Source organism: Macaca fascicularis, chromosome 4 (assembly GCF_037993035.2).
Source record: "Macaca fascicularis isolate 582-1 chromosome 4, T2T-MFA8v1.1".
Taxonomy (NCBI): Eukaryota; Metazoa; Chordata; class Mammalia; order Primates; family Cercopithecidae; genus Macaca; species Macaca fascicularis.
Genome location: NC_088378.1, coordinates 144,781,907 through 144,807,136, shown reverse-complemented (window position 1 = coordinate 144,807,136; position 25,230 = coordinate 144,781,907). Strand labels below are relative to the sequence as shown.

Genomic DNA, 25,230 nt, shown 5'->3' with positions numbered 1-25,230 from the left:
CAGTTTCTGGTAACCTGCTGTTCTGCTCTCTGGTTCTACCATATAAACTTTAATAGCTTTTCTTCTTTCAACTATTTTCTCTGTTGCTATCCTGTTAATTTAATTGATTTGTTATCTCTGTTATTTCCTTCTTTCTGCTGCCTTAGGTTTGCTTTGCTCTTGATCTTTCAGTTTCTTGAAGTAGGAACTTAATTATTGATTTGAGACTATTCCTCTTTTCTAATATAAGCAGTCAGAGCTCTAACTTTCCCTGTCAGCATTCTTTAGCTATGTCTTATATATTATGATAAGTTGTATTTTTATTCAGGCCTATGTTCAATTTTTTTCCCCTTTGAGACATATTCCTTGACTTAGGCATTATTCAGAACTGTTTCATTTAGTCCCAAATGTTTAGAGATTCTCCTGTTGTCTGTTATTTTTAGTTTGGTTCCATTGTGGACAGAGAATATACTCTATACGAATTCAGTCTTGAAAATTTGGTTAGGTTTGTTTTATGGCCTAGTATGTAGTCATTATTTGTGAATGTTCTGTGGATATTTAAAGAAAAAATGTATTCTGCTATTGTTGGATGGAATTGTTTGACAAGTATTTTAAAGCAGTCACCATAAAAATACTTCAGGAAGCATTTAGTTAAATGTTTGCAAAAAAAGTCTCAGCAAAGAAATAGTCTCAGCAAAAACTAGAAGATATTTTCAAAGAAGTGCAAATATAAATTTTATAACTGAAAAATCAAATTACTGAAATAACTCCCTGGGTAGAATCAACTGCAGCACTTTTGAGTTGCAGGCTTCTCTAGCACTCAGATCATGCAGTCTCTACTGTCACTACAAGATATATGAGGCAGAAACAAAAATATAAAAATAAAAACACCAAGGGTATTCACCTCTGGGTCTTTCTCTGCATCCTGAGGGTCCTAAATGCCTTTTTCCCTCCAACTTGCAGTGTCTTCTTGTTTGTTTTATATATAATGCCTAAGGGTTTCAGCTGTACTTAGTGGGAGAAATAAGGAGAAGTGTATCTGCTCCATCTTGTCAGGAACTGGATGCCCATACATTATTTTTCATTTGTTCATTGGTCAACTGGCCTACATCTCTTACAATGTAGATTCTTTGTGAAAACTAGAAATTTTGCATGTTTTGTTTTCCACTTTAATAACAATACCTACATTTTCTGGCACGTAAGTATTTGTTGAATGAGTAAATCAGGTAATTCAGATTGGGTAGCTGCTGAAATGATAGGAATTTTTGTTATGTGGCTGATAAATTGTTATTATAGACATACATCAGATAATTAGAGTGACTGAACTTGGCCAGTTACGCTTTTCTAGAGTTAATAAGAAACAGGAAAGTAAGTTAAAGATATTAAATAATTTCATATATTTTATTTTATTTTATTATTTTTTTTTGAGACAGAATCTCACTCTTGTTACCCAGGTTGGAGTGCAGGGGCTTGATCTTGGCTCACTGCAACCTCCGCCTCCTGGGCTCAAGTGATTCTCCTGCCTCAGCCTCCAAAGTAGCTGGGATTACAAGCACCCACCACCATGGCTGACTAATTTTTGTATTTTTAGTAGAGATGGGGTTTCATCATGTTGGCCAGGCTGGTCTTGAACTCCTAACCTCAGGTGATCCGCCTGCCTTGGCCTCCCAAAGTGCTGGGATTACAGGCATGAGCCACTGTGCCCAGCCTTAAATAATTATATTTTAACAGGCACAATATTTCAAAAATAGGGTGGAGGAAAAGAACCTCAGTCCTGTGGTAAAATGGTTGGGAACTCTTATACCATTTCTGAAGACTGTTTATATCTTAAGTGACTAACTTGTACAGAATTCTCATGAGAAAAAATTAAAATCAGTATATTTGAGGACATAGAGATATGTAGATTATTTTACTAGTATAATATTGAACTGGAAACAAAAACAGATTAGAATATCTAAATAAAATTAGACTAAGTAGCTATTATGAATCTTCAGTGTTACCTTCATTAAAGTAGGAGTTCAAAAACAATTCCAATTACAAAATAAGTTGACCAAATAACTCAATTGAATAAGATATATACATCAGATTAGGGGTGAAAGCAAAAGCTTCTAAGAATAGATAAATTCAGAGCCCATGATAAAAGAAAATAAAAGGACCAATGTAGGAAATACAAGCCAATAAACTGTAAATATTTCACACTCCTGTAGTGCAAATACCTGGCAAGAGACCTGGTACTTAGCTGATAAAATTATTGCAAAAGCAAGCTGGGTGTGGTGGCTCACGCCTGTAATCCCAGCACTTTGGGAGCCCGAGGTGGCCAGATCACAAGGTCAAGAGATCGAGACCATCCTGGTCAACACAGTGAAACCCCGTCTCTACTACAAATACAAAAATTAACTGGATGTGGTGGTGCGTGCCTGTAGTCCCAGCTACTTGGGAGGCTGAGGTAGGAGAATCACTCGAACCCGGGAGGCAGAGGTTGCAGTGAGCCAAGGTTATGCCACTGCACTCCAGCCTGGCAACAGAGTGAGACTCTGTCTCAAAAAAAAAAAAAAAAAAACAAGAATTATTTACACATCCAACAACATGGATGAATGTTGAAATCATTATGCTGAATAAAAGAAGCAAGACCCCCCTGAAACAGAACATTCTGTATAAGTCCATTTATATAAAATTCCAGAAAATGCAAACTAAATTAGCAATAGAAGGCAGAACAGAGGTTGCCTGGAGAGGGGTGGAAGAGTGCAGGTAAAGGTGGGAGAAATTATCATGAGATATGAGGAAGCTTTTTTGGGTGACATATTGATGGTGGTAACTGTTTCACAGGTGTAAACACGTTAGAACTTATCAAGCTGCACACTTACGCAGTTCACTACATATCAATTTCCTTCCATAAAGCTGTTTAAAAAGTCATAAGGAAGCCAGATATGGTAGCTCATGCCTGTAATCGCAGTACTTTGGAAGTCTAAGGCAGGAGAATCGCTTGAGGCCAGGAGTTTTGGACCAGTGTGAACAACAGAGACCCTGTTTCTACAAAAACAAACAAAAAAATTAGCTGGGTGTGGTGGTGTGTGCCTGTAGTCCCAGCTACTTGGGAGACTGAGGTGAAGGATTCCTTGAGCCCAGGAGTTCAAGGCTGCAGTGTGCTATGATTGCACCATTGCACTCCAGCCTGGATAAAAGAGCAAGACCCTGTCTCTAAAAAAATACAATAAATAAAATTTGTTTTAAAAGTCATTAGGTTACATTGCATATTCTAGGCAAATAAATTTGAAAGTCTTGATGAAATGGATAATTTCCAAGGCAAATAAATTACCAAAATGGAACCCACTATAAATAGAAAGCCTGAATGGATAATTTTCATAGAATAGAGGAAGTTACCATGAAATTATCCCACAAAAAAGCATATGACCCAGAGTTTCACATCAGAATCTATCCTTCAAAGACTAGCTAGTTCCAATGCTTCGTAAATTGTTCTAGAGCATTAAAAATGAACACAGACTTAAGTTATTTTTATGATGCAAGTAAAAGAGTGAAATCTAAACCTCAAAAATATGATATAAAAATTACGGACCAATTTCATATGAATATTGAAGAAAATGTACTAAATATTAACAAGTAAACCCATTAATACATTAAGAAAATAACACATCATGGCTAAGTGAGGTTTATTCTAGGAATACAAGGTTGGTTCAATATAAAGAAATCATTTTATATAATAGTAATAGAGTTTAAAACAACTGTATGACTTGCAGATACTGGAAAAGCCTTTTACAGAATGCAGTCCCTCTTTAAAAATAATGAATGTATTAATAATACCTATGCAAAAAATTTAGGGATGTACACCAGAGAGAAACCTAGCATTCTGAGATAATCACTAAATAAAGTTTTTAAATACATGGTTCCTATATTTAGTGTCCTACTATAAAATACATAAGCCTCACTCTCCTATTATGGGTAGAGTTTGGGCTACATTACCAACTTGTTGACAGCTTCTAAAGATTCTTTCCTATAGGTTTTAGAACTGAAAAGAATAAGCAAGTTACTTAACATATTAGTCTTCACAATGTTTATTATGTGTTATCTATAAGAAAAAATATCAGTCATTATCTGTCAATAGGCTATACATGAAGTATATTTTTCTATCTTAAAAAAACAGCCAGGCACGGTGGCTCATGCCTGTAATCCCAGCACTTTGGGAGGCCAAGGTGGGCAGATCATAAGGTCAGGAGTTCGAGACCAGCCTGGCCAACATGGCAAAACCCCGTCTCTACTAAAAACACAAAAATTAGCTGGGCGTGGTGGCAAGCACTTGTAAACCCAGCTACTCGGGAGACGGAGGCAGGAGAATTTCTGGAACCAGGGAGGCGGAGGTTGCAGCGAGCTGAGATCATGCTGCTGCACTCCAGCCTGGGCGACAAGAGCAAGACTCCGCCTCAAAAAAATAAAGAAAGAAAGAAAATAAAGAAGCCAAAGCTGGAAAAATATACTGTCTGAAGGGACACCTACATGGTCTTGTGTTGGAGAATAAAAAGGTAGTCCCAAATTTATAGAAATGCCCAGCAATTTCATAATATAGTTCCTTTCACTACATTTACTGAAACACGATATATGTGATTTTTGTGTACTAGGGTACCTATACAAGCCTACTCAGCCCATAAAGAAAATAATATATATATATATTTACAACAAACAGTAGATGATAATACTACTGTGTATACTTGCTGAATGAATTAAAGATATGAGATGAGACTAGAGCAGGCATGAAGAAAAAATACCTGTCCCCCAAAACAGAGATAATCATCCAGGAGACAGATCACAAATCCAAAGATGCAACTTATTTCAAAAGTCCTGGTTGCTTACACATATAGATCTCTCTGGAAGGGAAAACTAACTTGTAACATTTCCTTTTCTTGATCTAAGAAACTCATTTAATGTTTTTACTGGCTAAAAGAGCAATTTAGACTACCCATTCTCCATACAACTTGCCCACTTACATTAATTATATTAACTTTTCAATACTGTGGAGACTCCCTTGTTGAGGTCTGATCTCTGTCTATACAAGTTCCCACAATCCTCTCATTTATAAGAGCCTCTAATATGAATTCACTCACTGATTTTTCCAAGCCTTTTCCACACTCATCACACTGGCAGGGTTTCCCTTTAGTGTGAATTGTCCAATGCTGAAGAAAGCATCTCTACATTCATCACGTTTATGGTGCGGATTCTTTGGTGCACAGTCAGTTCTGGCTTCTGGGCGAAGGTCTTCCTACATTCTTCACACAAGTTTGTATAAGGTTTCCTTGCTGAACAAAGGCCTCCTCAGTTATCATATTTATGCAGTCTCTCTCTCATGTGGATTCTTTGATGTCAAATAAGGCCATGTGGCTGAAAACTTTCCCACATTTCTTATGCTCACAGCATTTTTCCTGTGGTGGTTCTTCTGCGGGAAAAGAGGGTTCCACTACAAGCAAAAGCCTTTCAAAACTTGTTGATTGCAGAGATTGCAAAGATATTCTCTTCATCGTGGACTACATGATGCTGACTAATGATGCACCAGAAACTAAAGCTTTTACTACACTTATTGCATTGATGTTGCAGTTCTACAAACATTCCCCCTAATAAAATTCAGCATATCCAGATTTTTTTTTTGTTTTGGAGCCAAGTCCTTAGTTTCCTTCTCAGTAACACCATCTAAAATAAAATGCACAGATAATTCAAATGTCAGTTGTCTCTTCTGAAATGAAATTTATGATAGGGTACAGTGATTAAAAATAAAACCCACTTTTACCTAAAGTGCATGCCTTTTCTAAGTCTCTAAACAAGCATCTCATTTTTGTGAAGGCACGTGGCAGGGTAGGAGTAGAGGGGTCCAATTTGGGTGAGAAGAGACAGCTAGGCAGGAAGAAACTGGAAATGCATGGAAGACTTTTCACAAAATGTGACAATAAAAGAAATCAGGAAAGCGTAATCAAAAAAGTTAAGAGAAGATCAGTTTGAATCCAAAGCTGAGAAACAAGGAATATCATGAAACCAAGAGAAAGTTTAATTTGTTAAGGACAGTTAAAAGGACTATTTCTACTCACTGATAAGTATCTTGGCTACTACTACAGACCTACAAAATGTTCAATAAATATTTGTTGAGTGGATCAGTAAACAATGGGATATGATCAAAGTTAACTTGAAACAATAGCTAAACCAGTTTCAAAATACATACTAATCTGATGTGGGGAAATCAATAAACTGGAAAATTTACAGTGGGGTAATAGCTTTTCTAGGTAATATTCATGTCTAAAATGTAAGAAAGCAACATTTTGAAGTTAAAGGAGTTAAGTGAGTCAAAAAACAAAACCCCAAGCCCCTACAAATATGGTTGAGATTTTCTACTTAAAGAATCAGGTAGACAATGAGAAGGAGATGAGTAGAGACAAGGTTTCCGGGGAGAGGATGCTACTAAAAGTTCTAAAAGCTTCCCCTGTGAGGCTCTCTTCTTCTTTCTCTCCAGAGATGCTCTCTCATCAACTTTCCATATCAAAAGGCAATAACACTGAGAGGTAAACTAAGATAGGATCTTAGGTTTGATCTGAAACCTTTGATTCCAAGGTACTATCTTGACCAAAAGCATACCTTGTTCTATCTTTTAGCCTAAGATCCAAAGGCAATGTGATAAAATTGGTCTTGGGAAATGGAATTTGAAGCTAACCCCTAACTTAAAACACCCAACAAACAAAAAACCCAATATAGAAAGAGAAGGTCCCAGAGATGCACCTAAACAGCAGGAGAATTAAAGCCTGCTATTTACGGGAAATGCTGGGTTATGGTTCCAGAGACATCCGGTGGATCTTAAAGTTCAGGTTTGCTGCTTTCTATCCTATTCCCAAAGCCTTTTGCTAGTCCAGCTATAAGTGATCCTTCCAACCTTTCCCACCTGTGGTTTGTCCTTCATTCAAGCTGTCTCTTCAACTTTTCCAGCATCATCGATTGCCTCCTCTCCACATTCTGGATGACATAATCCTACCTATATCTGCAGCTTCACAAGTAGGAGTTAGGACCTGTTCCAGCACCTGTTTCATAATATGTATTTCTGGTCTCAGGAACTACTGGCAAAGCTTCCTAAGTCTTCTGACAGCTCTGTGAAGTCCAAGTGGCTTTTTCCAACGCTGGCAAACCTTCCCAAGTCCTCTGACAGCTCTGTAAAGTCCAGGTAGCTATCTCCAGATAGTAACAATTTGAAGTTTGAGGAAAGACCTGTGATTTCTTTGCCAGCCTGATTCTTTATTCTAGGCACAGCCTTCTTCCTTTACCATCAGTCACTATTAGAGATCTTTCCTGCAACAAGATTGCCATTCTGGAATGAGAGAGCTCAGGAGAAGATTCACTCCAGCTTGGGGTTCAGAATGATTTTTCAGAAGTATTTCCTTGTAGCTGGTCTTCCTCCTGAGGCATAAAATAACAATGTTAACAGAAGCTAAATTTTGTTTACCTCTTTAGCCAAGAACTCACTCATCTGAACAAGGCACTGAAAGAAAACGAAACTCTGTCAGGAAGGTAAATAAATTAGGAAAGAAGAGTGACTGCAAATTATTAGCTAGCCCCATCTGCTAGCCTTTTACTCTCTAAAAGTTTTTATTAATAAAACTTTAAAGATCATGACCCTCTTCCCTTGGCTCCCCCCCCCCAACTTCAAAATATCCCGTATAAACGGCAGAGATAAGAACATCGGAAATGAAAAATAACAACAGCTAATATTTACTTAAAATGCACCATGCATGCAGCCATTTAAGTAGACACTTATAATCTCACTGACAGATGAATAAAACTGAGACACACAGAAGTTAAGTAATTTGCTCAAAGTCACACAACAGCTAGGTGGATTCTGTCTTTTCTTGTACTCAGCGTCGATCTTGGGAAAACCATGAATCACATCATTTCCCCAAATAAACCCAACTTTCTTTCACCAAACAGGGAACCCAGACTCCCTTTTCTCAACAGCCAGTTTTCCTTATACCTCAAAACTTGGAAGTCACCCTTAACTTCCCCTGGCAGCTCTCAACCTATCAGGCCCAACTTCACCAGAGACACTTAAAGGCCAGAGTGCACGAACCTGGGACCACCCCACTCCTAAAGGTCCGTCACAAAGGTCAGAAAGGTCGGTACTTTCGTGTCCCGCCGCCGTCAACGGCTGTCTCAGCATTCAGCTTCTCTAGGATTCTGGAGGCTTTCTCCTCTCTGTGGTTGCCCGGCCGAACCCCGCGCCAGCTCAGGAGCGCGAGTTCCAGCTGAGCAGTCAGGTAAGCCCGGGGGCCCATGCTCCCAGGCCGGGGAGCGTCTGACCCGCGCGAGGCCGGCCTTCCAGCTGCAGAACGTAGGAAGAGTAGTTTCGAAGGCAAACGGAGGATATAGCACGGGCTGCTAGGTACCTCTGATAACTAACAGGGGCGGAGACAAAAGGGAAGAAATCTCTCTTCCCAGCTTGGGCGGTAAGTGTCCCCTGCTGGCCACTGCTCATCAGTTCTCCAGGCAGGAAAGTAAAAGTATACCTGCGTGGGAGCTTTTATCCCAGGGCTAGGAGGACTGCAGCAGTCTGGGAAACCTGCAGCATGGTTAAAAGTAAATTTTGACCTGGGGCACTGGCATCTAGAGACAATGCATTTGAGAGAGCCCACAGCAACAATCAAAATAGCAGTTGTAAAGCACTAATGTGCCAAGCACTATTCTAAGCACTTTGTAAACTAATTTAATCTACATTGGGTTGGTATTATTATCTTTGTCATTTTACATAGGAGGAAACTGAGGGACAAGAGAGGTTAAATCGCTTGCCCAAAGTCACTTAGCTAGTAAGCTGAGATTCGAACCATGGCAATCTGTCTCTAGAATCCAGGTTCTTAAACCCTATCTCAGGAATAAGTAGAGAATTTGGCCACAGGAAGCTGCAGAGTCCCTAAACTGCCTCAATCTTTATCAGGGATGAAATGCGGAGACATCTACTCCTAAATTCATTACTGAAGTAGGCAGAACTAAGGCACTAAATCAAAACACTAAGATATGCCCACCAAGCTTGAAGAGGAGTAATGATGATCTAATCATAAATCAGAACTAACAAATGGCTTCCACTATGGAGCCCTTCTTGGGACTTCCAGAAGCAGGCCACCGGGCTTAGGAAAATGACTGGCAGGAACAAGCAGACATATACCCTAGAGATCAACTTGAACTATGATAGGTGAAAGCTCTGGGAGCCTTGACTGATGGGTTTCAGACACCTAAATGGTGTTTTTAAAGTGTATGAAGAGAATCAACTGTCCATGAAATCAAGGGAAAACTGCTGGCTCTAAATGATGGTCTTACAATGTAAGCTAGGGGGCTAATCAACTGAAAAGCTTAAAACACTTATCATAGTTGGCTCTGTCAACATCAAATTATATACACGAGGCCATATATATAAAATACAAATTACAACACATAAAAATATTCATACATACTTTGTACACATTAATATATATATGTAGAAATACTATACAAGTAAAAAATAATGTGTGAGGACTCCTTACCAAATACATGCAGAATGTTTGAGAGGGAGAGGATCCAAAGAAATTCCAATAAAATGAGCTGCTGTAGTGACTGTGGTATAACTTTTCGGTTTAAAGGATAAAAGTTAGGAAGAGATTCAATTAAAGGCTATCGAATGATTATGTCTAGGTTGAACAAGCATTTGCTCAAATTCTGGCCTTGTGGAGTTAGGAGGGACATCATTTGAACTGTAAAACTGGTGAGTCTTAAGCAAAGAAAAATATCATATATCACATATATGTGTGTGTGTGCATTTTGAAATCCAAGAAGTATCTTCTAATATAAAATCACTTTTAAAAACTCACATTAAAGATACATCCATCATGGGTTATCAACACTTGGGGACAAATCTTTAAATCTTTCTGTATTAAATTAGACAGCCAAATATTCCTTATTCTGTGAGAATAATGCAGAGTGATTTATGATTCTAAGCTAAGAAGGATGATCTTTTCATATAAAGAGCCCATTTTTAAAGTGAAATGTCTCCTGTGACACCCTCTCTGTGCAGGCAACAAGTAGAGCTGTTTATGCTGGCCAAACCTCATCCAAGATTTGGTATGCAGAGGGGGTCATAATACTATTACCTGAGGTGTTTGGACTCTAGGACTTTCTGAATCATTTTTCAGAATACCGACTAGAGATAAAAAGTTTTTACAGATAATTACTCAAGACACTGAATTACCACTGCAACACATGGTTTGTTCAACTGAAATAAACTGAGGAAGTGTATCACAGAAGTTAAAAGTGTGGACTCTTGAAGTGGGCTGCCTGGGTTCAAATCTTGGCCTTACCACATACTAACTCTGGGATCTTGAGCAGCTTTAGCTTATCTATTTCAGTTTCCCCAGCTGAAAGTGAGATGTTGTAAGTAAAGCATTTAGTAATGTCTGGCCCTTAGCAGTTAATAAGTGTGGAGTATTGTCATTAATAAACCCTTTTCTCAATTCCAAAAGATGGTCAATAAGAACAGCTTTGTTTTGACTATAGCAACTCGACAAATAATCTGTATATTAACAAAAAAGACTACTTCTGTACTGAGAACAGGAGCGCAGACTTGTCTAAGTTCTTGTATCTTAGTGCTCTCTACAACCAACGTCATTATACAGTTGAGATGTCTCAATTTGGAGCCCTCATGAATCCCACTGTCCTTCCTCATTAGCTTCATCTCATACCTCAAACTCTGGTAACCTCTTAATACAATGTATTGTTGGAAGGAGGGCCCCGTTCTGTTTTCCTCTGCAGTCCCTTCCCACTGCACTCTCTGGAATCAGTTTGTCAGGTTATGTTTTCATTCACAGCCTGAGTTGAAACTCACTTCACTTTTCATTACTTTAGAAACTTGGCTCTTCCCCAACCTCTCCATGCTTTTTGCCTTGAACACTTAATGTCATGTTTACCTTGAACCAATTAGAAAAGACAAGCCAGTCAATCTTATTCTTGTCCTTAATATTATTTGCAAACTTTATGATTCATTTGAGTTTTACACCAGATACTTCTATCTGGCTGTTGTTACAATTGATGACCATTATTTCTACCTTGGACCTGCTTCACTTTCATATTCTTCCTTTCCATCCCACCCCGTTATTGTTATTTCAAAATCCACATACATCAAATGCTTCAGAGGTTTCAGGTTTCCTAGGATCTTGTCACTGTCACACCACATCTGTATTTTATCCATAAAATGTACTCTTGACTTCATCACAAAGCATTCTCTGTTCACTGCACTCCCCAGTGTAGTACTCCTATTCCATATCTAACATGTCACATCCTCCATTTGCCCCTCAGGGCCTTAAATTTCCCTATATTGCCAATTTAGCTCCAATTAGTAGCCTTATTCTACTATATTTCCTCTTTATCCTGGAGAGCTAGTTTAATCCCCTTTGATGCCTACCTGGAAATTCCATGTCACTCCACCATTTTTTGGTACTACAACTGTATTTAAGCATGAGAAATAACCAGAACAAAACCCCAACATATATTTATATTTTTATTTTATTTTATTTTGAGACGGAGTCTCGCTCTGTCGCCAGGCAGGAGAGCAGTGGTGCGATCTCGGCTCACTGCAACCTCTGCCTCCTGGGTTCAAGCGATTCTCCTGCTTCAGCCTCCCGAGTAGCTGGGATTACAGGCACATGCCACCACACCCAGTTAATTTTTGTATTTTTAGTGGCGATGGGGTTTCACCACATTGGTCAGGATGGTCTCGATCTCTTGACCTCGTGATCCGCCCACCTCGGCCTCCCAAAGGTGGGAAGCATGAGCCACCACGCCCAGCCTCCACATTTATTTTTAAACAAGTATGAACTGTACCCTCCTGTAATCGGCATATTCCATTGTTCTGAGTCTTTGTTTATGGCCCCTTTATAATATTAGGTATATAAGAAATATTAAGTCACGTGCAGAAAGGCAAATGGAGGAATGTGCGCAATGACAGACCATATTAAGCAGAAAATGAGCTGGAAAGATCCCCAAGTAAAGGCACTGAGAGGAACAGAAGGCAAGTTTAAAACAAGGATTGCATTCCAGTGAGCAGTCAGATTAAAAGAGAGGCTCTGAAGTTACTATGAACAGTAATTTCAGTTTGGATAACAAGTCTATAAAATCAGATTAGATAAGGAGTATGCATAGCATATTTGGTAAGGAGAACATTCTCACACAGGTTCTCATCATTAAGTAAAGTCCCCTCCACTGAGAGGAGTTTCTAACAGTGAAACAGCACAAGAACTAACATAAGTAACTCCATTTTTGTTTAAGGAGCCTTTACCCATTCCTCCATGTAGGCTAATTTTAGAGCAGAGATAATATGCAAAACAGCAATCATGTAGTTTTAAAAACAAACTCTGGTATTAAAGAAGTATGTATAACTATGTTTTGTTAAAGATTTACAGGAGCATTGTGACCCAACCAATGACAAAGAAGTTCCCAACTTCCTTGGACTCTTGCTGGCACCCAGATGTCTGTGGTCATAGGTTACCTCTTCATCCCAACTCTATCCTCTTCCCTTTGCCCTTAACATAAAAAGAGCCTAAAATTTGTACTGACTTAAGATGGTACTTTAGGACACTAGCCTACCATCGTCTCAGTTTGCTGGCTCTCCAAATAAACCTGCTTTTCCTCCCACCAACTCTCTTCTCTCCCGAGTTTTGGCTTTGGAGCCGCAAGCAGCTGAACCTTGGTTTGGTTACAAGTTTGCATTCTCATTATGTGAGAAATGGGAGGCAGGGTAAACTTAGGTAGAGCATAGGCCTCACATACTTATAGCTACAGAGCTCCCAGGCTCACTCTGGGTTCCTTGTTTCCTGGAGGAAGAAAACTAGGTTTCCAATCCCAGTTGCCTCAGTGCCTTATGCGTGCAACTCCTATGCTGGGGTTATGAAAAAAAACCTAACTAAGCAGTCCTCAACTTATGAGTAAGTTGTTTTTCAACTGTTCATTTGCCTTTCTCTCTCATGAACTCAAGAAGTTTTTTCCACACAGAAAGTCATGTAAGTTCCAATCCCAGAAGCCAATCTGACACCCAATATACCTGAATTATAATACTTAGACCATTATGACTTCTATGGGAATATGTGTTCATATTTACAACTTAGCTAGAAATATAATATTGCTATAGGACCAACGGGTGCTTCTAGTTCCAACCCAGGGATGAAATTCTGTACAGGGTTTATGGCTAGAGAGGCAAGAGACAGTGGCACTAAGAAAATGGGGGTGGGGAATGTATTACAGGAGTGAAGATGGGACAAAGACACAGGACTGTGTAATTAGGTAATTAGGAGTGGGACTTACTAAGGAAGAATGCAGATTACCCTTCTTTTATTTTTCCCCTTCCCCTTTTATCACTGTCTCACCACTTCAAACCCATTGACCAGCTAGAAATATGAAGAGAAGAGAGGATTGGAGTTGTGTTGGGGTGCAGTAGGAAGTTAGTCCCAGAAATTGTGAAGTTTGCTGTGGCAGGGTAGAAAAGGAAGGAACTAACAGGCCATCTCAGTAGAGATTAAGAATGATTTCTGTAAATAAAAAGACAGATCAGGAGCCATGTGTACTTCTATGTGGCTTGCCTGTTGTCCACTAAAACAATCAAGACAGGTTCTCATCCAAAGCAGAATTTTTACTCAGCAAGACAAGGTGAGAGTCAACCAGTTTTTGGTTCATTTTTCAGAAGCCCGAGGGGTAGTATCTCTAATTTGGGGTCCTTTTATGTGCTCAAGAAGTATACAAACCAACAAAATGTAAATCAGTTCTCAAGAGCAATTATTAGGGAATTCAGAACATAGTGGTAACAAGAGATCTGGGAAACAAAAGAAGGTAAAGCGTAAAGCAGAGGAGCACCAAGCCCTCCCCTAAATAAACAAACAACACAAGGCCTTGCACTCAGAAGACCCTTGGAATGTAGGTCTGTCTCTTTTTCTTTAAATACTTAAATCTGAAGGGATGGAAAGACCACCTTAAAACCCTAGTTTTTGGCATGATGGGGGTCTAATTCCCGGTTTACTCCAAAGAGCTGGTGGCACATGTTCCCTGTAAGGATCTCCTTGTGCTAAAAGTCTGCAGTGGCCTTTAGTTTACAGGACTGTGTTCAGGCTTCCCCACTTTGCAGACAGCCATGAAGTCAGCTGTCATTCAACTCAACATTTCTCAAATTTTAAAGTATATTAAGTAGCTGTGGAGCTATAAAAATGAAGATTCTTAACTTGCATCCTAGGCCTAATGAAGCAGAATGTGAGTGGGATTCAGGGATGTTAAACAAGCCCCAAATGTGATTTTGATGTTCATCAATGTTGGAAGATCACTAGTGTAATGGCCAGGACTAGAAGTCAAGAGACCTGCACTTAGGTTACTGGTCTTTTTCTTTGTGTGGGATTATAGCTGTGTCGCCATCTTCATAGGCAAGAGTATTCTCATTTTTAAAATGGAGACTGCTTTTGATTTACCAAGGTATTTTAGGAATAAGAAAAGTGCTCTGTAAATGTCAAAGTGCTATAAAGTATGAGATGAAATTATTCACATTCTGGCCTTCTTATAGTCTGTCCCCAAGCTGTTTCCAACTTAATGCTATTGATTGCCCAATTTGCATGAACCTTTTACTTCAGGTTGGCTAGTTTTTTCCCTGATGCTTCCAAACCACATGCACTCTTAAGTTGGCTTACATTTGTTTTACCCATTTTCTCCCTTGTGACTGCTAAGTCTGTCCATCAAATCCTTATTTTAAATAAAATCTTTCTTCACCACTCCAGGCAAAAGTAACCTGTCCTTTAGAATTTACAGCACTTACAGGCTACAAAGTACCACTTTTATTCAACACCGACTTGTGCATCTATTCTACTCTCCTGTAGTCTTATTTAACTAAATATGTGGATCTTATCTATCCCAAACTAGGCTATAAACTCTCTGAGAAAAGAGTTTGGGGTTATCTTCTTGTTCTCCACAGCACCTAATACAATGGGCAGCACGTACTGAATTCTTATTAAATATCTGAGGTTTCCCTGTAACAATGGTGACTGAAGTTTTACCCCAATAATTGTAAAGCTAAATAGTATTTCTCACCGGCCTGAACTCTGTGAGATAACTTCCCTGTAGTCATCACACAGAAACAGATTTTTCTCCTTTGTGGATAGTCTGATGTTGAGTAAGAGCTGAGTTCTGCCTGAATGATTTCCCACACTCTTTACATACATAGGGACCACCTCTATTATGGATGCTCTGGTGTTTACTAAGATCTGACCTCTGTCTGAAGGCTTTTCCACACTCATCACATTGGTAGGGCTTCTCCCCAGTGTGGATTCTCTGATGCTGAATGAGGCTGGTGATTCCTCGGAAGGCATTCCCACACTCATCACACTTGTAGGGCCTTTCTCCAGTGTGAATTCTCTGATGTTCCGTGAGGACCGATCTTTGAGTAAATGCCTTCCCACACTTATCACATTTATAGGGTCTTTCTCCAGTGTGAATTCGCTGATGTTCTGTAAGACTTGTCCTTTGAATAAAGGCTTTTTCACATACCTCACATTTGTAGGGTTTTTCCCCAGTGTGAATTCTCTGATGCTGAATAAGGCCACTCTGACTGAAGGATTTCCCACATTCCTTACACTGATAGCATTTTTCTTTGTGGTGGATTTCCTGATGGGAAACAAGGGATGAGTTATAAACAAAGGCTTTTCCACACTCATTGCACTCATAGGGCTTCGCACCGGTATGAACTCCTTGATGCTGAGTAAGTATGGAACGCCGACTAAAACTTTTATTACACTGAGTACACTGATAAGGTTTGTCTCTTGTGTGGATCTTGATGTGGTGAAAGAGGCCTGCTTTCTGACTAAAGGCTTTGCCACAGTCATTACAGTGATAGTGTTTTTCTCCTGTGTGAAGTCTCTGATGTTGGTTAAGAGCTGACCACCGGCCAAAGGCTTTGCCACACTCATTACACTTATATGGTTTCTCTCCAGTGTGTATTATTTTGTGTCGAATAAGCACAGTTCTCCCACGGAAAGCTTTTCCACATTCTTCGCATTTGTAGGGTCTGTCTCCAGTATGGATCCTCTGATGTTCTGTGAGGTGTGAGTGCTGACTAAAAGCTTTTCCACAGTCATCACATCCATAAGATTTTTCTCCTGGACAGATTCTCTGATGCTCAGTATGGTCAGAGTTCTCAGTCAGGCTTACTCCATTTTCATCACAGGTAGGTTGTTTATCTTCTCTGGAGCATGCAGAGGGCTCTTCTGTTATTTCTTCAGGTTCATGAGTTTCTCCACACCTAGCAGACTGGGACATATCATTTTCAAATTTATTGGATGTATTCCCATGTGGTTTCATTTCTTCAGAAACTTCTTGCTTTAAATTTCCATACTCATTTCCAGTCTCAACATCTAAAACTAAGAAGGGATCATAAATGTTACCTTTTGTACCTTTAAAATGTATCCATACATTTTAATATTAAGCAGCTGTTAGGAAATTAAAAATGCAAGACTCTACCATCTTAGTGATAAAGAGAGGAAAATATATTTGTTTCAATATGGAAAACATATATGCATCAAAAAATATCTGGAAGGACACACAAAAAATTAGTAACAGTTACAGCCTATTTCAGAGTAGGAGGAAGAGACTAGGTGGCTGGGAAAATCAAGTGGAATAGAAACTTTTCATTAAATAACTTTAAAACATTTTGTTTTTGAGCCATGTACATTTTTACCTACTTAAAAAATTAAATGAAAATGAAACAGATACAGAGAAAGTAGAAATAAGGTAGTGGATCTTTCACACATTCATGAACTTTTAATATTTTGTAACATTTGTTTTATTATTTTTTCTTTTTTTTTTTTTTGAGACAGAGTCTTGCTTTATCGTTCAGGCTGGAGTACAGTGGCGTGATGTCAGCTCACTGCGACCTCCGCCTCCTGGGTTCAAGCGATTCGCCTGCCTCAGCCTCCTAAGTAGCTGGGATTACAGGCATGTGCCACCACACCCAGCGAATGTTTGTATTTTTAGTAGACACAGGGTTTCACCATGTTGGTCAGGCTGGTCTCGAACTCCTGACCTCGTGATCTACCCATTTTGGCCTCCCAAAGTGTTGGGATTACAGGTGTGAGCCACCACACCCAGCCTGTTATTCCTTTTCTTTGTAAGTATACAATTTTTTTTTTTTCTTGAACCATCTGAAAGTTAGTTGCAGAAATAATGGAGCAAAGTCTTATTTAATGAAGCAGAAAGGATATAGTGCAAGTGGAAGATAGAGGTATTGTCTGATAGGATAAAAGCTAAAAATAGCAAGGAGGTAGGCCGGGTGCGGTGGCTCACGCCTGTAATCCCAGCACTTTGGGAGACCGAGGCAGGCGGATCACAAGGTCAGGAGATTGAGACCATCCTGGCTAACACGGTGAAACCCCATCTCTACTAAAAATACAAAAAAATTAGCCGGACGTGGTGGCGGGCGCCTGTAGTCCCAGCTACTGGGGAGGCTGAGGCAGGAGAATGGCGTGAACCCGGGAGGTGGAGCTTGCAGTGAGCCGAGATCGCGCCACTGCACTCCAGCCTGGGCAACAGAGCGAGGCTCCGTTTCAAAAAAAAAAAAAAAAGAAAGAAAAAAATAGCAAGGAGGTCAGTATAAAGAGAGAGAATGTCTCAGAAGGACTAAATTAAGTGTTAAAGCCAGAATTTAGAAGAATATGAATATACAAGAAAGTAAGGGTTGAAGAGTGACAAACCAGGCCATCTGAGAGTCTATGTATGAGCCATCAGATTCAGAGAGGGCCTTTTTGACTTTAATGATCAGAAACAGTAGCAAGTACAAAAAAGCCCCAGTGTCCTATGTTACCCATCTTCCCCTTCCTCCCAAGATGGATCTTTCTTCTTTACCTTGCTCCTGTTGGGATTCAAGTTCTGGAGATTCATACTTTAGCTGGGCTTTCATGGACTGGAGGGGCATACTGGGTTCTCCTTCTTTTCCTAGAGGTACCATCTTCTGCAAGAACATTTCATGTTCCCCAGTGTGGGCTGAGACCTGAGGAAAATGAGATGTAGCTGACAGACTCACTCTGATAACAGAAAACAAAAAGTATACATTTGTGGCAGTGGCTGAAACCTGAAATGACCATTTTCCCAGATATAAGCCTGCCATAACCCTACCCATTCTTCAAGGCTAATATAAATGTCACATGCTCTGGGGAATCTTCCCTTCTACACCCAGATGTAATTTCTCCTGTTGTTACTGCTAAAGTATGTTGGTTGTGCCACTTTTACTTCTTTGTCTTATGCTCAAAGAAGTGGAGAAAGGAAAGGGAGAAAGACAAAACAAAGGAGAGAAGAAAAAGGTGAAAGAGGCAGAAAGGAGGAAATAAGATAGAACTTCGGGTAAAATAAAACATTAAGAGAGAAAGAGGAAAAGGAAAGGGGATATGTAAAGATAAATAATGTAGAGAAATAATAAAAAAGAAAGGCACCCTTGGGATGCTATGATGGGAGGATTACTTGAGGCCAGGAGTTTGAGACCAGCCTAGGCAATATAGCAAGACCCCATCTCTCCAAAAAAATTAAAAATTATCTGGGCATGGGGGCGCACATCTGTAGTCCTAACTACTCAGGAGACTAAGGCAGGAGGATTGCTTGAGCCCAGTTCAAGGTTATAGTGAACTATGATTACACTACTGCACTCCAGCCTGGGTGACAGAGACACCGTATCTCCAAAAACAAAACAAAACAAAAGGTATAAGGGAACAAATGAAGAGAAAGAAAAGAAAGAAGGTGGGAGAAGAAAGAAAGGGAAAAGAAGGGAAGGAGAGAAATCTCTTCCATATTCATTCCTAAGCTGTTCCCAATAGTCTCTGCTCTTCTGAGGTGCCCATCCCACTTCTCTCTGGGAAGATTATCTTATTTTCTATTTATCCAAGATCACAATCATCTCAAAAATCATCTACTATTCATTTTATCTATCTCCACCCTCATACTCCTCTCCATTTCTTCTATCTTAGAGGATGATGTCTTCTCTATTTCAAGGCTCACATCTCTACTTTTGCCTTCAATCCCATCACTTTTGGCTTCCCTCTGACCCTTGCTCCCTCAGTTAACTAACTCATTTATTCAGCAATTTCAGTCACTGGGTGGCTGCCATTCTTCCATGGGCCTATTTCCTCTTGCATTTAAAAATAATAGGTTTCTTCAGCAAGGTATTGTAAAAAGCAGGGATATGGAATCACATGGATTACTAACTCTCTCTCTTAGTCTAATAGCTCTGTGACCTTGGGCTAGTTACTTACTCTCTCTGAGATTATAAATAATTTTTGTATAAAGCACCTTGCACAGGGCTTGGCATACAACAGGCTCTCAAATTACTCCCCCATTCTCTTCAAAGGTTAAATTTTATAAATAAGAAATCACCATATACTGCCTCTATTTCCCTGATACGGTTTCATTTTGTAGACTCAGTCTTCAGAATAAAAGCCAGAGTCAGCAAAATGCTATCTCAGATGTACAGAAAATGGTGTTTTGATATCTCACATTTTGAAAAAAGAAAGCGGGGAGAAAAAGCCAGTACTGTGAGCTGTGCCTTCTATTCCTGGATCTCTGGTCAGGCCTCAGAAATCAAGCTGTAAACTCCATTAGATGCCCCCTGCAGTGCTTTCAGAGAAAGAACTGGTTGGCAATACAGATTCAGCACATTTAAAACCAAATTACTTTTGGCTGCATCTAAGAATCCTGTCCTTCCACCCCAAACCCACTTCTCTCCCAGTCTTTACCATCTCTATGAAAGACAAATCCACTCTATCTGATATTCAGACCAAATACTTGGGCATAATCCTTAACTTACTTTCTCTCATATTCCACATTCTATATAAAAACAAACCCTGTCAAGCTCTACCTCCAAAATACATCCAGAATCCAATCACATTTTACCACTCCCACTGCTACTATTCTAGTCCAAGTCACCAATATCTCTTGCCTGGATTATTGCTTATTATTATTGCTTCTACAAGGTTTCTTTGCCTCGAACTTTTACTCCTATGCCTACCCCAGCCCCATTGTGGAACTTTCTCACAGAAGCCAGAGTGACTATTTTAAAATTCAAGTCAAATTATGTCTCTCTTCTGTTCAAAATTCTCCAGTGACTTTCCATCTCAGAATACAATTCGAAATTCTTATAATTGCTACAAGTTCTGACATAATATAATCTTATAAGGATTTTATTTCATCTCCTCCTTGACAAACACATCTCTACTGTGATAAGTAGATTCTCACTTTAAGACCCTCTGCCTGAATGCTTTTATCCCTGATAGCTGTATGGCTTGCTCTTTTCATTCAGATTTCTCCTGTAAATGTCACCTATCTGAAAAGCCTTCTCTGACAAGTCTACAGAAAACAGCACAATCCCCACTTATTTCACTATTCCTTTTCTCTGCTTTTATTGTTGTTGTTGTTGTTTGAACAGAATTTATTACCACCTACATCTTGTATGTTTGTTGATTTTTTTTTTTTTTTTTTTTTTTTTTGGAGATAGGGTCTCACTGTGTCTCGCAAGCTGGACTGCAGTGGTATAATCACGGTTCACTGCAGCCTCGATCTCCTGGGCTCAAGCAATCCTCCCACCTTAGCCTCCCAAGTAGCTAGGACTACACGTGCCTGCCTGGCTAATTTTTGTATTTTTTATAGAGATGGGGGTCTCATTATGTTGCCTGGGCTGGTTTGTTGATTTTTAATTTACTATCTGTCTCTCCTCAGTAGACCAGAATCTACATAAGAATAGCAACCCCCTGTGTTTTGTTGGCTGTTGCATTCACAGTGCCTAAAACAGTACCTAGTCCAAACAGACATACAGTAAATATGTACTTAATTATTTCCTACAGTCTTTAACTTTGTTAGGAGTGTCTCCATTATACTAGTCTTTCAAGCTTAAAATCCCTAGTGTTTAGCTTAGAATACATTGCTCTGTAAAGAGTTCTCCATTGGTTCTTCCTTCTTTATTTAATAGATCTAATCTGTCATCACTTCCAAACAATTCTTACCTAAGATATGCTTCATCCTTGGTAATCACACTTTCATGATCCTGTTTCTTTTTTTTTTTTTAAGCAGAGTCTCACTCTGTTGCCCAGGCTGGGGTACAGTGGCACAATCTTGGCTCACTGCAACCTCTGCCTCCTAGGTTCAAGTGATTCTCCTGCTTCAGCCTCCCAAGTAGCTGGGATTACAGGCACGTGCCGCCATGCCCGGCTGATTTCTGTATTTTTAGTAGATACGGGGTTTCACCATGTTGCCCAGGCTGGCCTTGAACTCCTGACCTCAGGTGATCCACCTCCCTCGACCTTCCAAAGTGCTAGGATTACAGGCATGAGTCACTGCGCCTGGCCTCGTGATCTTATTTCAAACTTAGATCTTTTTGCCACATGTTCCTACCCTCTCTATTGTATTTTGTATCACAGTGTTAGATTATACTTCCATTTCATTATTTCCCTAAGTTTCAAACTCTTTATATCAGGGTTTCCTAGTGTTGGCTCTACTGACATGTTGGTTTAGATAATTCTCTGTTGTCTGGGGCTGTTCTGTGTGTTGTAAGAGGCTTAGCATTAGCCTTGTCCTCTCTACCCACTAGATACTAGGAGCACCTCCCTGAGTTATAACAACCAAAAATGTCCCAAGACATTGCCAATGCCCTCTGGGGCACAAAATTGGCACTGGTTGACAACCACTGTCTCATTTTAGTATTAAAAACAAAACAAAAAAGTTCTATATAATTTGGTTCTCTTTTACATCTTACAATTAGTAAAGCTCATTTAGACTCAAGAAGAAAAGGTTAGGGGCGTCTGTCTACAGAATAAAATCTCAATTCCAGAGGTTGAGATTCAAGGTCCTGGACACTATCTCAACTCTTCTACTCAGAATTCACCTTTCCAGCCTAACTGGGCTTTCTACTACTCAAAGAAACACAGAACCCCACCCTGCTCTCCTCACTAACTTTCCATTGTACTCCCACATCTCATTCCCCTGAAATAGTTAATTTTTCCATTTTAAAACCCTGTAATGGAGTCAGAGCAATGGATATATCTGCAAAACCTTAATTCTTAATTATTTGTATTGTGCAACAGAGTGATGCCCCTCCAAGAGACTGCTTCCCATCCTGCTACTTTCATCTCTCTGATACCTTCTCTTGTCTTAGAAGTTTTCTAAGATGAGCAGCATATTTATCAAACAGAATTTTGTAGCTTAATAGAGAAATATAAAATCCTTCCACAGAAAAGTTATAAATAAGTTGGGACCACATTAGCCAACTTTCCCTGAAACTCATGCCCCTTTCTGATGCATCAAACTGTCAAAAAACATGCTTTGTGAAAAAATGGCTGTTCTTCACTCTGGCCTAGAAATCCACAATTTATCTTTTCTCAAACAGAAGTCACCTCTTTTTTCTCACCTGCTCTCCTGGCTCATCCAATTCTCTCTCTAAATCCTCCAGCACAGTCACCACCTCCTCGCCACTCTCTGGATGCTGCTCCTGCACCCAGGCCTGGAGCTCCTCAGGTAGGATGGTCAGGAACTGCTCCAGCACCAGCAGCTCCAGAATCTGTTCTTTGGTGTGGGTCTCTGGCCTCAGCCACTGATGGCAAAGTTCTCGGAGTCGGCTCAAAGCCTCACGGGGACCAGACGTCTCCTGGTAGCAGAACTGTCTGAAGTACTGACGGAAGACCTCTCTGCTATGGGTGTTGTTTTTATGCAGGTCCCAATCCTGTCTGGTGGTATACTTCTTCTCCTCTATCTTTACTTCCAAACGTTCATCCTGGTCCATGTGGGCCTGGATAGCCCAAGTAGATGCCATTTTAGCTGTGCCAGAACTACCGGTGTTTCAAGTAAGATCTCCCCTGGAAAATTTATTCCTGGACAGTCCTGAGGAATAAGCCATCATTATTAACACAAACTCCACCATAAAGTAAAACTGCAAATTCTGAGAACTTAACTATGATCTTTGAAATCTGGCCTCCAGGTTAATGTACGATACTTACTCAGAAAAATACTCTGATAGAAAAGACTTAAGATTAGACCAATTTAAAGAGAAAGACTAAGGAAAGGTGCCAAGTTGTTTCAGGACTTTAAGAAGAAGAGTAAGACTTGTTAGTAAACTTATTCTCATTTGGTCCTAAATGAAAGGCAAATGGAATAAAACTAACATTTAGATCAAGTAAACAATAATGATAAAAGGTTAGGACATCCTTGATTAGTTACTTTTATCTTTTGAATATCCAGATGTCTGGTAGAAACCATGAAATCACAAAAGCAACAAAGTCATGTAAATTTATTTCCTCAGGGACTTAAACTTTCCGCTCCTTATTCTTCATTTATAAAGTGAGAAGGCTGAAGAGGTTACTCTTTAAGCCTTCCCTCTATCCTCATGGTCTGTGATTATAATCTGAAGTGAGGAAGGCCCTGGGACGCCGGCCAGCGTCTGTGAACCACCACTGTCTAGAAATGTCGGTACGCGCTGAACCCAAGGATACAACGCCGAGGCAAACGCGGAAGGTAGGTATGGGCCTTACAGCACGGAATTGCTGCAGACTGGGAGCCGATCCCTCATCCTAGTCTCCCAGCGCACTTTGGGGAGGGAGAGCTTCCCGCGGATCCACCTGGGTTTGGGAGGACCAGGGTCCATTCTGCACCGGCCAGAGCCGAGGGGCCCAGCAACTAGAATACAGCAATCTTCCGCCCACCTCCTCGCAGCATACAGAGCACAACATCGCTCACCTGCGGCCCCCCCGGGCCAGAAGAGAACTCCCCCCTAAAGGCCTCGAACCCTTTTGGGACCCGGAACCCATCAAAAGTGACCCACAAAGGCCGGAAGCGGCCACGGGAGGGCTGAGAACCAACCCGCGTGGGGCGCACTTCCGCGGCCGCTCTAGGAAGGGGGCGAAAGGGGCTTTCAACTCGGTAGTAGTGTTTCCGCGCGTCTACGTGAGAGGAAGGGTGATGATGGCTCTCAGACCCGCGGGTAAACGGAACGGGTTTATCTTTCTCCTCTTCTTTACTCAGCCATTGTCCACACTTCCCCCGGCCCGATGGGTGGTCAAGGCTTGTAGAACTGATCTTAAGACAGGGAAATCCCTTGCGTCTCCATTCACTTTGGGATTCTGTGTCTCTGAGGTTAGAGATGCCTCAAAGGGATGTTCTCGGGGGACCTTCTGCCGGGGAGCTTCCCAAATCCGCGCTTAGCGGTGGCGTAGGGATTTCTTCCACACAGACTTCTCAAGGGCCAGCGGGCTGGTTTCTGCCGGCTATTTCGCCATCCACGATCCTCTTGATGTTCTCTTTTATGCGCCGATGTATGATTATATGTCAGAAAACCCGGTTCAATGGAAAAACTATTAAAAAAAAAAAGGATAATTTAGTAAATTAGCAAGATATAAAGTTAACACACTAAAATCAATGGCCTTCATATATGTGAATAATCAATGATAACGAGTTACGAGATATAATGGAAGAGAAGACTATATTTACAATAGCAACAAAAAATTGAAACTAGGAATAAACTTAACAAGAAATGAACAAAACTTCTATGGAGAAAGCTTTAAAAAGCTCCTAAAAGGCCAGATGTACATTTAAACAAACAAAGCAATATGCGGTTCTTAGAAAGACTCAAAGAGGTCAATCCTCCCTAAATACGTATGCAACTCTAGTATTCCAACAAAAATATCAACAAATATTGTTCTGGAATTAGATAAACTGATTATAAAGTTCAAGTGGGAAAATAAGAATAGCCAGGAAACCCATGAAAAAGAACAATGGTGAGGGTCAGCCTTATCAGATACTGGAACATACCCATATGATTTTATTGTATTAACAGAGAGAAAGAATAGACCAGAAATAGATCCAGGTATGTAAGGATATTGAGTAAATGATGAAGGGGACACCACATGTCAACAGAGAAATGAAGAACTTAGAAGTTGTGCTGGGATGACAACCATTTGTCAAAGGTAAAACTGGATTTGTATTTCCCACCACACATCACAATAGAGATAAATTCTAAATGGATCTGAGATCTAAATGTAAAAAATCCACCTATACATGTATTAGAAGAGAACATGAACAATAATTCTAACACGTGGGAATGGGGAAACATCTAACCATATGACTCAAAATCCAAAACTCATAAAAATAATAAATCTGACTACATGAAAATAAAATGTATTGCTTGTCAAAAAAAATAATAAGGAAAGA

At 40.0% G+C, this 25,230-nt stretch overlaps 1 protein-coding gene across 17 annotated transcripts; it reads right to left on the bottom strand.

Annotated features, from left to right (window-relative positions):
- Positions 1-3,630: 3,630 nt before the first annotated feature.
- ZSCAN12 (zinc finger and SCAN domain containing 12) lies at positions 3,631-23,838 on the bottom strand. Of its 17 annotated transcripts, none has more exons than XR_012434089.1 (6): positions 23,643-23,838; positions 22,439-22,908; positions 17,899-18,077; positions 15,094-16,418; positions 6,908-7,416; positions 3,631-5,673 (listed from the first exon to the last, which is right to left on the bottom strand). XR_012434089.1 is itself a non-coding variant. In XM_074038626.1 (5 exons), exons 2-4 carry the CDS (start codon positions 22,453-22,455, stop codon positions 15,130-15,132), a joined length of 1,485 nt encoding a protein of 494 aa, XP_073894727.1. In that variant the 5' UTR covers positions 22,456-22,908; positions 23,643-23,838; the 3' UTR covers positions 6,003-7,416; positions 15,094-15,129. The 17 variants fall into 17 exon arrangements, 3 of the variants coding, with proteins under 3 accessions (XP_073894727.1, XP_073894726.1, XP_073894725.1); XR_012434093.1 differs by having other exon boundaries at positions 5,771-7,416; positions 15,272-16,418; XR_012434091.1 differs by having other exon boundaries at positions 15,272-16,418.
- Positions 23,839-25,230: the final 1,392 nt, after the last annotated feature.